At 39.6% G+C, this 18131-nt stretch overlaps 1 protein-coding gene across 5 annotated transcripts in view; it reads left to right on the top strand.

Annotated features, from left to right (window-relative positions):
- Positions 1–18131, top strand: part of bcas3 (BCAS3 microtubule associated cell migration factor) — a 403546-nt gene that overhangs the window by 270381 nt on the left and 115034 nt on the right. The window contains exon 23 of one of the 5 annotated variants that reach the window (XM_061781700.1): positions 12540–12586. The exons of the other annotated variants lie outside the window; for them this stretch is intronic. Coding sequence (XP_061637684.1) covers positions 12540–12571 — 32 coding nt within the window. The 3' untranslated portion in view covers positions 12572–12586. Of the gene's footprint in view, positions 1–12539; positions 12587–18131 lie in introns of those variants that run through there. 5 annotated transcript variants of the gene reach the window in all.

Raw genomic sequence — 18131 nt, 5'->3', positions numbered from 1 at the left:
GGCAAATAAAGATGATTCTGATTCTGATGGCTGTCTATTTTCGTACTAGAGCGGCTCCAACTACAGGACACAAATTCCTTGTGTGTTTTTTACCATACTTGGCAGATAAAGATAAAGATGATACCCACAGGTCCTACGCTCCACCATGAAAGGCTCCAGGACAGATAAAATCCTGGAAAAGGCATAAAAACAACTCCTGATTGAGAGAGTAAGACAAGACTCAAGTTTCCCATTGACAGCCTCAAGGTAAAATTTGACGAATTGCTTCTTAAATTGCCAACAATTCTGCCCAAAGAGGTCTGTGAAAAGGTAATCACCCTTACAACCAAAGCCAAGCTTGTTAAGCATAACAAAAGCAAAGCAAGACAAACAAGAACGTTTCGGAAATTACAACCAAAACGTAATCTCTCCACTTCACAATTGCTCACAAAGAGGCAAAAAAACTGGGAGCTCAACTACTGAAGAAGTAGACAATATATGGGTAAAAAACTTGTCAGACAGAGAACTTACCCAATCAGAGAAGGTGTTGGCTAAAGGTTTGAAAGTTCCAATAGTTGATATGATCAAAGCGACCAAATCAGCCATTAAGAATAACAAACTAACAGAAACCGGACATCATGACCACAGATGTCAAGGCGACAGGCCTGTAGTCATTTAGACCCGAGATTGCAGGTTTCTTGGGGACTGGAATGATGGTGGAGCGTTTGAAACAGGATGGTACTTCGCACAGTTCCAGAGATCTATGGAAGATCTGAGTGAAGACTGGAGCGAGCTGGTCCGCGCAGACTTTGAGGCAGGATGGGGACACATGGTCTGGGCCTGCCACTTTGTTAATCAGTTAGTCAGTTTGAAATGACTAATAGAGTTAAATAAGGCACACATTCAACTAGTTGTAACAAACACACATTAACAACAAAAATCAACCTCTTTGTTACAGCAATGAATTGAATTCGCATGTCGCAATGAATTGTGGGAACCACATGGCTTTAGGCTAGGGGCTAGTCCAAACTGCAGCTAGTCCAACCTTGCTGCTTTCCGCGACTAAGGTGGAATGCTTGTTGCATGTTATGTATTTAGCTATCTACGAGCTACAGCTAACGCGGCTACAGTAAATACGATGCCGAGCTGCGGAGGTGAAAGAATGTGCACATCACGTCCGTTGTCAACGCAGCATAAGTCGGTAATCATCGCCTCCATGACAGCGAATAGCTGGCGGGGAAGCCAGTTGCTAAGCTATCGTGACCTGAAGTCCCAAAACACCAAAATAAGTGATTCGGTGGTACAGTACACTTGTCACATAGGTCTGGCTGGAACCCCGTTATAGCAACTTTGAAGACCAAAATAGCAGGCAAATTAGTACTGTACGTGTCGATAGAAGGAAATACTAAAATACACGATACGGTATTGGGAAAAGATAAACACCTGCGTTCACTTCCGGGTTCGTCTGATTTACGCTTTAATCGTTAAAATCAAACTAATCTGTCTCATAAAGAGGCACCACGTCACTTTTTTATGTGTATAAAATTTAGGGAAAGTGACGAGAAACCTTATAAGTCTCGTAATCTGAAGGTGGCTACGTTTTATGAAATTTTGAGTTCTAGATGGCAGAGGCTTACTTAAACTCAGAACACACTAAACTCAAAACACACACAAAATACAACCAAGAGTGGAATTTTATAGAATATTTAATGGGGATCTAGAGGGAAACACACAAAGGGGTCTAGGTCTAAATAGAGAAAGAAAATAACACTAATAATGGCGAAAGAAAGAAAATAGGCGTACGAAAAGGGAAATAGAACATCGTGTGTTGGACTAAAATTGAAAACGTGAGCGTTTAACGCGTCCAGTGCGGACGGGAGAGAGCAAATCAACTGCTTATGATTGAAATCACATTTCATGCTGCATGGAGTCAAATCAAGACAAACAGTTCTCAAAATCTCGCAGCTGCGTTTGTAAAGTTGACACAATGACACAGACATCAAGGCATACATTTGGAATGATTCTGCAGAGTTCGTGAAATATCAAAATATATTAAATATATAAAATATATAAATATCCTTGCTTAAACATCAAATGAGAGTTCACAGGTTGCAGTCGCTTTCAACGCCAGCGGGTGTCGCCTTGTCCCAGCACTTGTTCCTATTCAAAGACAGATGGTCCGGTGGAACATCTGGCTTTTGATGCTTGGGAGTTCAGACTTCTAGGGTAGATGTTAATTAGTTTAGGGTCCACTAGGCATCTTCTTGTGGGAGTCTCACAGCAGGGCGGCTTCGAAGAATGCAGTTTATCAGGCCGTGGGGAGTCACTGTGTCACCTCAGTTTGCGGGAAGCATGTCCGCTACAGTGTTTACATCAAATACAAAAAAAGCATTCAAGAGAGGACAATTGGTTCCAAATATGTCCACCTTTACAAGATTAATGCAATAAATACAGTAAAATAACAAATCTTGAACCCATAATTTAACTATGACAATTAGTAATGATTATGTTGTGAATCTGAACAGTATCCAGAATTATTTTTACATATCATTTAAAAAACATGGAAATTCAAACAAATTGTTCTGGAAGTGAATTTCTATCAGTTGGCAGGTCTGCAGTCATAGCCATTAGTGCCATTTTACTAATGACTGGCATATTTTTATAATCAATAATTGGTGGCTTTGATTTATTTTTTATATATTATTATTTATTTTAATGAATGTAAAGCTCATTTTTTTGTATAAAAACGCTTTCAAATTCAGTTTGATTGATAAGTTATATCAGTGTTCCGGCTTTCGGTTTTCGGCCTTGGGCTCCCAAAATTCGGTTTTCAGTTTTGGTAAAAGAATTTTCATTTCGGTCCATCACTAATTATTACTGACTTATAAGCTTATGTTTACACCACACTTGTTTGGCACAATTTTGCTAATCTGTCATGGGGAACGCTACAAGACTGCAAGTCAAACTATTAAGTTTACAACTCTTATTGAAGTCGATAAATAAACCGTCTTATAAATAAGCATATGGTTCTGTCGCTACTGTACATTATGTGGGTAATTCTGTCTTAGGCTAGTATCTCATGTTCATTGTCATCTAAACTGCCAATACTTGCAGCACATGCACTTCTGAAGTCAGGAAATGTTTGCAGTCGTGTTGTCAATAGGGCTGCTATCAGTTAATATTATCGACTATAAATGCTAATGTGCTGACAGCACTTTGGGCTCAGCCTTTCATAGTCTGTCTTTCAAACTAGGGTCTCGTACATAGGAAACATTCCCCTCATTTTCCCTCCCAAGTTTTGCTTAGAGACAGGAGTTGTGGGGTCAACAGCTGGTTGAGTATATGGCAATTGATGAATGAAAAAACAAAAGTGTTTTCAAACCCACCAAAAAACACACTAGTGGAGTGTGGGGTTATGAGGTGCTTGTGCCCCTGAAAAGCCAACAGCTGGGATGGGTTGGAAGTTGCCTGGAGGCTTGCAAGTCACCCCTTCCCCGATCATATGGGGGAGGTTAGGCTGAAGCTAACCTCTCAGCTTCACATCCCAAACTTCCCATTCCCATTAAGAAGAGTGGAGATTGCAAAGGAAAAAAAGTAAAAGAGCATGACCGTTCTGTTATTTACCCGACCGGTGCCTAAACCCACCCTTCATCTTTGTCCTAATGTTTGAAAATGTAAGAGGGAAACTTCATTGTGCTTGTTTGACTTCTTATGACGTACAATTTGTCTGAAATTGAGCTACTGAGAAATTAAATTGCTCCAAGAAAACTGTTGAGAGTTGAGTACAAAGCTCAGTGTTGAGCAGGTTAGGCTATTACTAGCTAGCTACATTTCTCAGTAGCGTGGTCCTAAGGTCACTGTTTTCAACGTTGAAAAGCTTTTCAGTAGTTAAGCTTCTTTCATTGATCATATCATACGGTAGCATCTACAGAAGCTATATTTCCCGATGCAGTTTGGAGCGTAAAATGCATCTCCCGTTTGACGTCACGTATTGTACCTATCCTCCTGCTGATGCCTGCCCTAGACGCTATATAAAATGATGTACATCTCTTGAATCCCCATGAAACCCCCTTAACAGATTCATGTAGCGTTGTATTCATTTACAACTAAATAAAAAAAATTAAACATCATTCTTGCAAGCACATACACACGACCTGTTTTTTTGTGGTAATTATGTGAGTATGCTTTTTGTCAGAATTGTTGAGAGACAACAGTTTGATAAAGAATTGAACTTGTCTGATCTTATTGTCTCACAGTTGCATTGATCACTACATAGCAATGGCTTGGAATAAGTTGGTGTGACGTTAAAAAAGCAATGCTGATGTAGTTTAAAATCAAGTTCATAGATATTGGGACGTCGACAAAATTCTCATCTTTTTGGCTCTAAACACCACCACAATGGATTTGAAATGAAATGTGCTTTAACTGCAGACTTTCAGCTTTAATTTGAGGGTATTTATAGACAAAAGAAGTGAGCGGCGTAGGAATTACATTTTATATATATCCCTCTCACTTTTTAAGGGACCAAAATGAAGGACAAGTTAACAATCATAAATCCAACTATCACTTTTTAATACTCTGTTGCAAATCCTGGAATGCATAGACATCACCAGACGTTGGATTTCCTCCCTGGTGATCAACTGCCAGGCCTCTACTGCAACTGTCTTCAGTTCCTGCTTGTTCTTGGGGCATTTTCCCTTCAGTTTTGTCTGCACCAAGTGAAATGCATCCGCAGTCGGATTCAGGTCAGGTGATTGATTTGGCCATTGCATAACATCAGAATCAGAATCATCTTTATTTGCCAAGTATTCCACTTCTTTGCATTATAAAACTATTTGTTTTTTCGCAGTATTCTTCGGATCAGTGTCCATTTGCACTCAGTGCCGTCCAATGAGTTCTGAAGCATTTGGCTGAGTATGAGCAGATAATCCCCAAAACAATACAGAATTCATCCTGATGGTTTTTGTCAACAGTCACATCATCAATAAATACATGGGAACCAGTTCCATTGGCAGCCATACAGCCATGAACTTTAAATCTTCCTTGTTTTGCAGAAACGTTTAACTCCAAATTATACTTGAATTAAATGTTTAGCCGTTCGACTAGGGATGTTCCACTGAATGAGGCAATATAATTTACAGAATTGTCAGTTTTTTTTCCTCAATATCTTTTTGAGAGGCATGTATTTACAAAAAAAAAAAAAAAAATCCATCTTACAATGCAAACAGATGTTCATTAGCATGAATCTTCTTGTGAAGATCTGGTGTTTGGATCGTGCTATGTTGAGACATGGCCAACATGATAACGATAGACTAACTCTTCCCACCACTTAAGCATGTCTTGTTTTTTTCAATGGTCCTTTTGTTAAAGGTCATTGAGAGGTGACAGCTTGATTTCCCCTCAAGGCATCTTTGTGTGAGAGTGTGCGCACTTGCTACTGCTGTGACATAGCACTCATGAGAGCATTATGTGTGCAAATGTGTATGTGTTTGTTGACAGACTGTCGTAATACATGCCTATACCTGAACCCCTAAGGGCATGCTGCCGCCTGTTTCTTAAAAGTCTGAGCTTGTGGTCTTAGGCAGAACATTTTTGTCTTTCCATATACACTGGACCAGCAACAACATTTTGTGAAACTACACTATCTGTTCTTCATAGGAAGTCATTATTAAAAAAGAAAACACATACAATATGTACTGTATAGCACACCTTTGGACAAGGGTGTCATTATGAGTTCATATTTTACAAATTGAATTATGAGATGTGAACAGTCATGTAAAACTCATAGCCAATTCATTTGAAACCAGTGGTTAGATTTATTACTTGACTTCAGTGTGGGGTTGGGCATCGAGAATGGAGAACTGATGGGAACCGCGACTAACGTTACAGTTCTCCCGGAATCATTCAAATTAAAAACTTCAGTTCCCAGTTTCGATGCCTCCAGTCCGCCAACCAGGAAGATGAGAGTGGCGAGAACCAACAAAGAAGAACGCGCACGAAGACGTGCTTGTGCCCAAAGGCGGCGGCGAACAAAAGTGTCAGAATGATTTCTGCGTCTTTCCATGTTGCCGGTACTTCTTGGAAGTCCAAGCAGCGTTGAAATAGTTTTACAAGGATCTTATTAATTTCGTTGCCTCCTGCTTGAAGCATTTCAACAGAAATTTTATCCAGACCACAAGCTTTAGAGTCTCCAATTCGTGCATGTTTTTGGGATGTGGGAGGAAACCAGAGTGCCCGGAGAAAACCCACACAAGCACGAGGAGAACATGCAAACTCCACACAGGCGCAGCCGGGGATTGAACCCCGGACCTCAGAACTGTGAGGCAGATGCTCAAACCAGTCGATCACCGTGCTACGCAGTTTGAACTATATAACTATAATTACAGTAATTAAATGACCAAGGTATTAGTTCGAGTAAGGTGTGAAGTTGCGAAATAGAATTAGAATTACCTTTTATTGTCGTGAACATGCATGCATGTACACAAAATTTTTTCTTTGCATTTAACCCATCACAGTGAACACATACACATAGAATTTTTCAAACTTTTAATGCCAAAATGTTTTTGCCGTCAGGTGTCTAAAATTAAATGATCTCCTACACCCCGGTCCTCAGAACTGTGAGGCAGATGTGCTAACCAGTTGTCCACCGTGCCGCCATGCTAATGACATTTTGGGATAAATAAGATTTTTCTCCTATTACTTAATATAACGTTTCCATGAAAATCAAAACAACTGCATCCTAGTGTCTTTGGAGTTCCTTTTTTTTGTTGTGTTTTTTTTTTTTTTTTTTTTGCAAACGGTCCTTCTTCTCGGTCACTCAAGCTTTCTTTTCCACTAATGCCACTGGAGAGAGCCTCATTATGTTGGTGCAATTCACCAGAGGGCGCTGTGAGCTGAAGTTCAATGATGCGGCAGCCATTTTGCATGAACACAATAGCAAACAGCAAAATAAATGTTTAAATATTTCTGAGGTATAAATGAAAAAAAAATTGTGTCGGAACTGTTGCATTTCTTTTCCCTTATTATGATTGTATAAAGAGGGTAATGGGTTTAATGAGTAGATTAGACTAATCCTTTTAAATCTTCAATAACCTTTTGAAAATAGGTCAGTTTCAGCATGGCAGACATATATCCATATAAAACACATATACACTGTATATATGCGGCACGGTTAGAGCGTCTGCCTCACAGTTCTGAGGACCGGGGTTCAATCCCCGGCCCCGCCTGTGTGGCGTTTGCATGTTCTCCCCCGTGCCTGCGTGGGTTTTCTCCGGGCACTCTGGTTTCCTCCCACATCCCAAAAACATGCGCGAATTGGAGACTCTAAATTGCCTGTAGGTGTGAATGTGAGTGCGAATGGTTGTTTGTTTGTATGTGCCCTGCGATTGGCTGGCAACCAGTTCAGGGTGTACCCAGCCTCTTGCCCAATGATAGCTCGGATAGGCTCCAGCACGCCCGCGACCCTAGTGAGGAGAAGCGGTATGGAAAATGGATGGATGGATGGATGGAAGGATGGATAATGTATATATATCATCATGATCATCATCAGCCATTTTCTGTCCACTGCAGGATGAAGGCCTCTTCTTCACATTTCCAACTACTATGACATTTTGCAATTCGTTGCCAGTGTGTTTCATGATTTCATCTACCCATCTACTTTTAGGTCTTTGCCGTGGTCGCTTTGTGCTCAGTGGTATCCAGTTGATAGTTTCTGTGGTCCACCTTTTGTCAGCACTTCGTGCAACGTGGCCAGCCCATTTCCATTTAAGGCTTTTTCTTTTTTGAATGACGTCGGTAACTCACATCTGCTGTCTTTTCCAGCTGCATCTTGTCACGAATGCTTATTTTCAACATTTGGCGTTCCATGTTCCTTTGGGTTACACATCGGTTACACATATTTGTATAACTTTGGCATTCGTAGTCCATGTTTCACTACCATAAGTGAGGACTGGTAAAATACATCGATCGAAAACTTTTCTTTTCAAGCAAATGGAAAGATTGTTCTTGAATAAAACACTAAGCCTTCCATAAGCCTGCCAGGAAAGCCTTATGCGGCGTTCAACTTCAGTGCTTGTATTTCCATCCATTGTTACAAGTTGGCCTAAATAGATGTAGTTGTCGAAGGCGTCTAGTGCATAGTCGGCCATTGTGACATCTTTTTATGGACACTAACGGTTGAACATGACCTTTGTTTTGTTTTTGTTCATTTTGAGACCTGAGCGACAGCTTTCTATGTCTAATTGCTGAATAAGACGCTGGAGTTATTTAGCATCCTAGGAGAATAAAATGATGTCGTCTGCAAAAAGAAAATGGCTCAAATAAGCGCCGTTAATTTTTAGTCCTTGTTTTTCCCAATTGAGCTTTTTAAATATTTCTTCAAGGTAAGCTCTAAATAGCTTCGGAGACAGTGTGTCGCCTTGCCTGACGCCTTTTCTTAGACTTATTTGCACTTTTTCATCATCATTTCATATTGGACCAGAAGAATTGTTGTATATTGATGGTAGAATGTTGACAAAGGTCGGCTCTATCCCTTGATTTATCAGCGCCTGCACTATCAAAGTGGTGGTGACAAGTCTTCATAGTCGATGCAGGCTACACACAGACCAATTTCGTACTAGTGTCGTTCAAATATTTGTTGAACTGTCTGTATGTGATTCCAATTTGTTTGTCTAAAATCTTTGCGAAGACTTTATAAATCATTGAGAGCAGGCTTATTGGGCGATCATTTCTTAGGTGCATTTTATCTCCTGATTTATGTAGAAAAGGATTTCTGCGTCTTTCCATGTCGCCGTACTTCTTGCAAGTCCAAGCAGTGTTGAAATAGTTTTACGAGTTCGTTGCCTCCTGCTTTCAGCATTTCAACAGAAATTGTATTCAGACCACAAGCTTTTCCGGCCTTAAGTGAACTAATAGCGTTGTCAGCCTCTTCATACAGGATACATGGAACTGGGTCTGCTTCGAGCTTTCCAGTAATCATTCAGTGAGGGTCACTGTATAGGTTTGTATAAAATTCTTTAACTCATACGATTTCTTGGCGACATATCATTCCATCTGCCATTTTCACACCAAAAATGATTTTCTTGTGGCAAATTAATGCGCGTTTCACGTTTTTTATTCCATCTCCAGCATCAAGCGTTTTCTGAACAAGCCGAACGTTCTAAGTTCTCGATTCTTCTCGATTCTTTTTCCGAATCGTCTTGTACAATTCAACATACTCAATTTTGTTGATAATGCTGCCCCTTTTCTTCATTTTTTGTCGCTTTTTCATCAAGTTGAAAATAGCTTTAGATATTCTGGATGTTGTTGTCTTTCTCGATGGCGCTACTTTGTATGTAGTTTGTAGCCGTTTACAATTTTGACGTGTGTTGACAAATCTGTGACTTCCAGCGTGAGAAAAACTTGAAAGCGATTAGCCAAAGATATTTGAAACCCGTCGCTTAATTCTTGAATGAAGTCTAGATTGATAAGATTGCTCTTTAGAAGTTTCTTTCGTTCAAGTTGACCGTTGTTTTGCACTTTGACCCGAGCCACTTACCCATGACTATTCAAAATTTTAGCTTTGATTGACTATAAAGACAGGATAAAACTTTGTAAAACGCTTCCACCTCATCGTCGGTGTGGCTGATGGTCGGCGCATATATTTGTGTCAGTGAAAGCGAGTAACGCTTTCTAATAGAGATGGTACATGTGGCAATTCTGTTGTAAATACTTTTGACGCAGGAAACGTAATTGGCGATACGTTTGTTAATAATGAAACCAACTCCATCATTGCGTCCACTTTCTGATCCTCTGTAATAAAATTGATGGCCATTATTGAGAGTCAACATAGCTTCATCTTCCAGACGTATTTCACAAAGTCCAATTATATCCCATGTGATGGCTTCTAGCTCAAGTTGTAGCTCTTTGAGTTGACAATCGTCCTTTAGTGGTCGCACGTTGCGCGTCGCAAAAATAAGATTTTGTGTCTTATGTATTTTTTGCTACTTTCTTGCTACTTCTAAAGATGCTCCTTTGGTTTGACCTAAAATGTTTGTAGGAGTAACCATATTCTGGTCGGGCATAGCCAAGTCACATGTCCATAAGCAGCCATAATTAGTCCCGTGATTCTTAGCACCCTCTGCCGCCAAGCTTGTCTGCCCGCTGCCGTTGGCAGAGGCTCTTTGGCCTCCAGTGAATGAGGGCCGTGTTTTTTGTTGTACTGGCATGAAGAAGGTAATAGGCCCTAATCTGACACGCTAGCCCAATGCGTGTTGCCCAAACTTAGTCCCCTAGTTTTACCTACAGTTCAGTCCCTAAGCGACGACAACGCGTTGGGCATTTAGGGGATTTATATATATATATATTGTACAAGTGTCTTTACTGTTACTGATCAAATTATATGAAGGTGATACATAATATGCTTTGTATTAGCTATAGTGGAGTTTTATACCCCTCAGAACTCAACCACAATAAAACAAATGTTGGTCAGTTAATCTATCTCTAAGAATTTGAAGATAAAATACACCAATATGATATCATTAATATGATAAAAAGACACTGCATCAGACTAATTTAACTATGAATAGGACCCATAAGAGACTCAGTTATTTGTTTCATTACCTTTAATGCATAGCATACTTACTGTCCTTCTGTGTGAACCGGTATTCTTGTATTATTAGAGCGGTTGCTCTCGGGCCTGTGCGAACTTCCTTTAAAGTTTTATGGGATAAACAAAAGGAGTGATGTTCAAAATGTGAGGGGTTATATGAGGAGATAAACGTCTTGAGTCTGGCTCAGACTGCATCCCTCCAGAATCCCTACCGGCTATCATATCCTCTTTGACTTTCACATAAAAATAGTTTAGCTCACGTAAACATTCTGTTCTTCTCTTTTGCTCTCACTCCTGTCTCACTTTTCTCGCATGCATACACACAAACACCCGCGCTTACTTTCGCTAACCTACATTTGAGTGCTACATTTCAAACGTTGCATTTACTCAGACCTGCTGTAAAGCATCAGTGCTACCCATTCTCTGCGGCTTTGTTGCGCATCACAAGCAGAAGTTATTTAACAGTGCCTAAGGCAACTGAGGGTCATTTCAAATCGTACTTAAAATTGAAGCATAGGAATGTATTTTACCTTAGTGGCTCAAGGTTTGACAATAGGTTTGACACATAAAAAACCAAAATCTCCAAAAGCCTCTCAATTAAACAGTAAATAAAGGGAAACAATATCGTGATCACTATACGCTCCATACCCTGGTGCTCCTATATTTTATGTACTGTGTTGCCGTGTGGGGTAACACCTACCAGTCTACAATTAATCCGTTAATCAAATCGCAGAGCGTGCTGTGTGCATCATTCGCAGGGTTGGATTGCTTGAATTTACAATCTGTGTATTCAGTCAAAGTTACTCAAATGTAATGATCTTGTAAAATACAAAACATCAATGGATCCTCCATTGAACAAATTATTACCACTACTTCTCAAAATAAAAGAGAGAGAGACCATAAATTGAGAGGATATGGAGGCTTAACATTACAAAAGGTTCGAATTATGCGTAAAGGTTTTTGTGTGTCTGGAACAGTCTAGATATGCAACACAAGCAAAACCATATATATATATATATATACACACACACACACACACACACACACACACACGTTTGTAGATTTTAACTGTTATACAGTTTTTTACTGTAGTACTTTTACTCCAGTACTTACTAGTGATTCTTTGTGCTTTGTTTTCTTACCATTTTTGGTATATTGTCTATTACCATCACTGGTATAGTTCTTTTATACCATTGTTTTTCATGTGCTATATTGTACCATTGTTGGTATAGCTCACTTTCCTTAGCATTGCTAGTATGAAAATGTTGTTTCAATGTTTCTAACTGTTGCTTATGGTAATGCCACCATTAAATAACTTTTTGTCATTTCAGTTATTGATTTGTGTTCTATTACCGTTGTTCTATATTGTTATTCTATACTGTTGTTCTATACTAATTTGTGGAACAGTAGTTCATGAATAAATAAGTATCAGTATCAGTATCAGTCCTTAGTTTGTGGTTAGATCTTCTATTGTGTTTTTATAAATGAGAAATGGGGGTGGGATTGAAGTTTTTCTTCTTCCCACTCCCATTGAGGCATAAATGGAAACTCAGAAAGACTCAGAGACTTTTCTTCCATTACTGTGGGTACAGTATGTTATAGTACCATGTGAATGTTCTGCAGGTAATTTGTAATAGAACTACATAGAAATATATAGGAATGAATGTTTTGAGTTTAAATTTAGACCCAAATGGTCAATCAACTGAATATGTTAAAGATTTTCAACGTAAAAATACATTTCTATGAAGTCATAGAACAATATTTACCTTCTAATGAATCAATTCTGCTAACTACCATTGATAAGCCAAACAATGTGATTCATTTTATGTGCTAAGGCTGATTGCTTCGAACTAATTAATTGACACATGATTAATGACCATTTGTTCCTTATTTTCGTCAGCTTTTGGCCTTTGCACAATTAACATGATTTTCTTTGTCTTTTCCATGTGGTGGGTTCCTTGTGGGGATTCAGGTGAGTGGCGTGTATTTGTTTCCTCTCACTGAAATGCTGTTCTGATGATTGGTCCCCTCTGGCCTCTCCTGCATTATTGTCACGCACCTCAAACACTCCCACATGGGATTTTCATATTTGATCTGAAATTACATATATATATATATATATATATATATATATATTAGAAGACATCTGAGAACATTATTGTCTTTTTGACTGGCCTTTTTGATAACCTCTTGTAAGTGTCACGGCTTGGCCTGAACCACTCCATGAAAATTGTTTTGGCTGATCGCTCAGTGTGCCGCTCAAACTCTGTTTTGCAGTGTGTGTGTGTGTGTGTGTGTGTGTGTGTGTGTGTAGCTTGGTAGGGTGGTGGTCAAGGCGGGGGATAGTTCAAGATGACAAAGGATAATAGAGTTGTGGGTTGAGTGGATGTAAAGTCAACTGAACGATGCTCAATCAAAAGGAGTCCTACTTTCATCCTCACCCGTGTGTGTTTGTGCATTGTGTCGAAAGCAGGAAATCGTATGCGTTTTGTGTTTGGAGGTGGCTCAGCTGCTGAAAAGCCTCTTGTGTAGAAATTAGCATGTGAACCTCCCTTTGGTGGGGGCAGAAGGATGGGATAAAGACTGCAAGTGTTCTGAAGCTGTAACTACAACCACACTGTTTGCCTTGCAGATATTCACAGTCAATTCACAGAACTGTCACGGCTCATACATTTTCATTTTACCCACACTTGTGCAGCTTGATTATTTCCCAGCTATTGTCAATATCTATTTTTTAAGGCACCTATAACATATATCCCCCACCCTGACAATAGCCAACCTGCCCTTCACAGTGTGAGAAGACTTCACATCCATCCGAGGATTTTCCTGGCTCTATGTATGCAAAACAGAAAGACAGAAAGTGTTTTGTGGCTGAGGAGTGAGACGATGTTGACCTGCACAATGCACTCCCAACAAGATGGTGATACAAACAGGGCGCTTCAAGAGTGAAGGGGAATTCCTCATGCATGGCTACTAACTAAACATGAAATGTTGATGTTGTCCATTTGTGCGGATTAGTGTGTGGATATGAGTGAGCGCATGCCTGAGTAAAACACGGGACAAGTTGGAGTGTATGCTACCGCCTACGTATTCATGAATTCTTGCATCACAGCATGGCAGTGAGGGTGGCTGCTGTCCTTTGACAAAAGATGCAGATATTGAACAGGACAACACATTAACATTTCACCAGCACCTTTCCGCCATGGTTTCTTCTTATCATCAGTTTTCTTTCTTTTGGCACGATAGTGCGCACTCTGTGTCAGTGTCATCAATAGAAGGCACAGTCAGTCACATTGTCATACCAAAATGATGTGGGGAAAATAGATTTCAAACTCTCATAGGGGCCATTTTCAACAATGTTGAAACATGTAAGAGAGTTTTAAATTGACTTAAGTTGGAGAGAATCTCTGATTCTGCAATGAAAGAATCCATGCCGGCATTGTTATTTTTGCTACAGTTCATCTGGTTTGTTAAGGAAAGACTAGATGTGGTTCAGGACAAAAACAATCCCAACCATCGATGCCATGAACGTAGAATGTCATATACATAACACCTAGTGCATACGTGTCAGTAAAGTAACGTCTACAGTTAATGCAAGGGATTTGTTCAAATGAAGCTCTTAAAGATCATGTGAAAGTTGAAACAAATGTGGCGGCCTGTACCTTATTATCCCAACAATCCTCCAAAGCCCGGCCGGATCTTGTAGACACTTCAAGTCTCTGTGACTGAGCAATCAACTGTAAATGTCAGTCTTGTCCCAAACATTGTTAAATTTACATTTACAATTGTGATTTTATTGGAGACAGAGAAGTATTGAAAGAAACCTGGCTCCAAGGCCTCTTAATACCACTTCTAAGAGGGCCAAACTTTGCCTAACATTCCCAGGGCATAGAATTGTCTGTTATCCATGATACAGGATTGCGGTCGACGAAACGACGTCCTGTACCGAAGAGCTAAACTTCAAATGCCTTTCTCGTGGAGCCCATAAATGGTCCTTTGTCCCAGTGGACACTGGCTAGTAACGCCCAACATCTCAAACTATGCCGCAAGAAAGCCAACTTCTTCCTGAACTGATTACCTCCCAACCCTTGCAAGATGGTCAGCTTGTACTACATCCCCAAGTTTTTTGTTTTTGTTTACCTTTTAATACCGATAAAATATTTGAGTGCAAAAGGAATATTTACAGTACGTTGGTTTGGTTTTGTTTTATTTTTTTCTGGTGGGCTATCGAATTGGAAGTGTGTAAATATGTATGCAAGCAAGTAAAAATGACATCCTTAATGCACTCTACTCCAAAAATATTGCATTTTGGAACATTGAGGATCATGTCTTTATGCTTGTGGTAGACTGATAACATCCATCCATCCACTTTCCGTAGCGCTTCCGGGCGTGCTGGAGCCTATCACAGCACCTTACTGGTAACAGTGTTGCCAATAAATGACTCTCATACAAGCTGTTGATTTTCAAATCCATCCCGGAATGCAATACTATTCATGGTACCCACCAATGCCTCCCAGAATGCATCGTTTTTAGTGTATAATACCATTTTAATAGAAAGCCGTATGTTACCTTCAGAATTGGCAATTTGTAACGGTGCAAAACCCTTTTGCCTCCAGGGTGCTAAAATCCCATGAAACGTCAGTGTAAGTGTTTCCGAAGATGTCAGTTCTGAAAAAGAAGTAAAACAGTATGCGCATTTGTAATGACTAAATTCTTCTTTCAGGCGGCTTATTAAAACAACCCAGAATCACAGAAGAATATGTTATATAAGATTGTAGATCTGTCAATATCAGATTCACATCTCCTCTAAGTGTTAACATCTCAAATAATGAAGTCAGCGCCTCTCAACATCATATTTCTTAATGGAGTCCTCGCTGCCTTTGTCCTGAACCATCCATTTCCATTAATTATTCACAAGGAGAAAGGAAAACCATTTTAGTGTGTAACACTGATCTAGCATACTCAACCAACCTATGCAGTGTAAGTAATAAAATACCCCACACTCAACAACAGAATAAAAGACATGGAGACAGCGGAGACACTTGTTAAAAATGTAAGTAGACGGAAGCTACCCAAAGACAACAAAGAGAGCAGGCAGTCAGAAGGTACAGTAACAACATCTTCGTGTCTGGGTTCATCAGCAAAACAGCCCAATAGCAGCTGGTATATCACCGTACACACCCGGTCCATAGAGGGGACCTGTCTAAGCAGGGACTGAGTTGATGTGATGTGTCTACGATGCAGGAGAGTGATGCTAATTGGGATTAGCATCCATTGCATTCAAGAGACAAGATGTTTCAGCCCATTCACAACTACACTGGCTAGACTACTGTCAAACTCTTTCCAACAAATATATGAAAACTGATATTCTAAAATTGTTTCTCTCGTTTCTAGTCTAAATTGTGGTTGACCAAAAGATCAAGCGATCAGGTCTGAAAGGTCAAACTGTTCTTTTGAACTTTCACTCCATTCTGAAAAGTTACTGGCAAGTCTGCAATCAAAATCATTTATGTTGACTTGTACAATTCTAACCGAATAGCTGGTGTGAAAAGAGTAGCTCGGAGTAACGGTTTCTGATTTTACATTTTTGAAGGGGTCTTTCTTGAGGTATTAGATCCATGAACTGGTAATGCTGTATTGAATATTTTATTGACTGTCTGCTTGCCCCTTGCTGACCTGCCTGACATGCTAAGTTCCTGGCTCGCTGGAGACGCCACGTCGCTTTACATCAGGCCAGCCACCCGTGATGCTCCCCTGCATTTCCTGTGAATAAACTCACACACAGTGGGGGAGAAAGAGAGGCCAGGGCACAGGGGCACTGGGTTTGAGATGAGGAGAAAATAGAAGTGCAAACACACACACACACACACACACACACACACACACGCACTCACACACACACACACGCATACATACTCTTTCTCTGACGAGCAGCACCCACACAACCTTTGTTGTCGTATAAATGCCCATACTCGGAGCTCAGTCAATTTTTAATTACAGTTTGCAGTAAATGTGCTTAGTTGCATTATTTAAAACACATGTACATGATGTGCGCGAGTACAAATAATATTTCAAACATTCAATGATATATTAAAGTCATGAAGATAGAAAGATGTATGATGACATCAACAAAACGTTCTATTGCCAATCAGAATTCCCCATTCGAGCATTTTAATGGTTTAGTGTGGTTGTGATCCTGTCAGAATTCCAATGCCCACAAATTTGTTTTGAACAATTCCTGAGGTCATTTTCTATGTTTCTCTTTGGGTAACATGTAATTGTAGCATAGGTATAAATATATGTTTAAAGTATAAATGAAATGACTTCAGGCGAATTGCTCATTTAATAGGCTTTTGTACTGTTGCATTAATACTGGCATTTGGTGGCTTTACTGGAGTTGTGTGCAGTGTTTCTGCCATTTTTGCTGCATGTGAAGACTGGACATGCTATCATAATTGATCAAATTTATAAAGGATCATTTATTTAAAAAATGTGTGTGTTGCACAGTTTACACGTGTTGACCATCAAACTCTCCAGATACAAGTGCATAAATGATCCTAACTAGTCATTAAACCCATTACCAGAGGTGGATAAAATAGCCAAATATTGTATTTAAGTAAGCGTATACTCTTACTTGAAAGTAATATCCCTCAAGTAAAAGTAAAAAGTAGTCCTCCCCAAAATTACTCAAAAGTAAGAAAGTACTCAGTGAAAAACCTACTCAAGTCAAGTCTGATTTGTCAGCGCATGAACGTCAAATAGAAGAAGAAGAAGAAGAAGAAGAAGAGGTATCCTCTTTATTGTCATGAACATGCATGCATGCACACGAAATTTGTTCTCTGCATTTTCCCCATCACAGTGAACACATACACTTGTTAGTGGAACACACTGGAGCAGGGGGCAACTTCAGCACCTGGGGAGCAGTTTGGGGCATTGGTGTCTTGCTCTAGAACACCACAGCCGTGAGATGTTGGTGGATGGTCCGATCGGGGTCTTGAACCTAGGTCCCCATGGTAAATTAACGTGTGTGTGTGTGTGTGTTTTTGGTGCATGGAAAATATTTGGGCTGTGTAAAATATTTAGTTGTTGGAATGGTTTGAATCGGTTGAGAACTGTTGAAGGAAGAGGGAATAATGCAGAATATGTCTTAATACAGGAATTTTGTTGCTGAAAAATGTGGACACATTTAGTGAAGATGTCTAATTATTGTTGTGTGGGAATTTTTGGAATGTGGAAAATATTTTGTAGCTGGAATGGTTTGAATAGGTCGATAAATGTTGAAGCGGGTGGGAATAATATGGAATATGTTCTAATACAGGAATTTTTTTAGTGGGAAAATTTGGTGAAAATGTTTTTGGTGTGTGCGAATTTTTGGAATGTGGAAAATATTTTGGTGTTGGAATGGCTTGAATTGGTCCAGAAATGTTCAAGCAGGAGGGAATAATGTAGAATATGTTATAATACAGGAAAATCCGGTGAAAAATGTAAACGTGTGAATTTTGGGAATGTTGAAAATTGTTCCCAAGGTGAATTGAACATTTTAAATTTCGAATGGGAACGATGT

This window comes from Phyllopteryx taeniolatus, chromosome 8, assembly GCF_024500385.1.
Source record: "Phyllopteryx taeniolatus isolate TA_2022b chromosome 8, UOR_Ptae_1.2, whole genome shotgun sequence".
Classification (NCBI taxonomy): Eukaryota; Metazoa; Chordata; class Actinopteri; order Syngnathiformes; family Syngnathidae; genus Phyllopteryx; species Phyllopteryx taeniolatus.
This window is presented reverse-complemented; position numbering and strand designations above follow the sequence as displayed.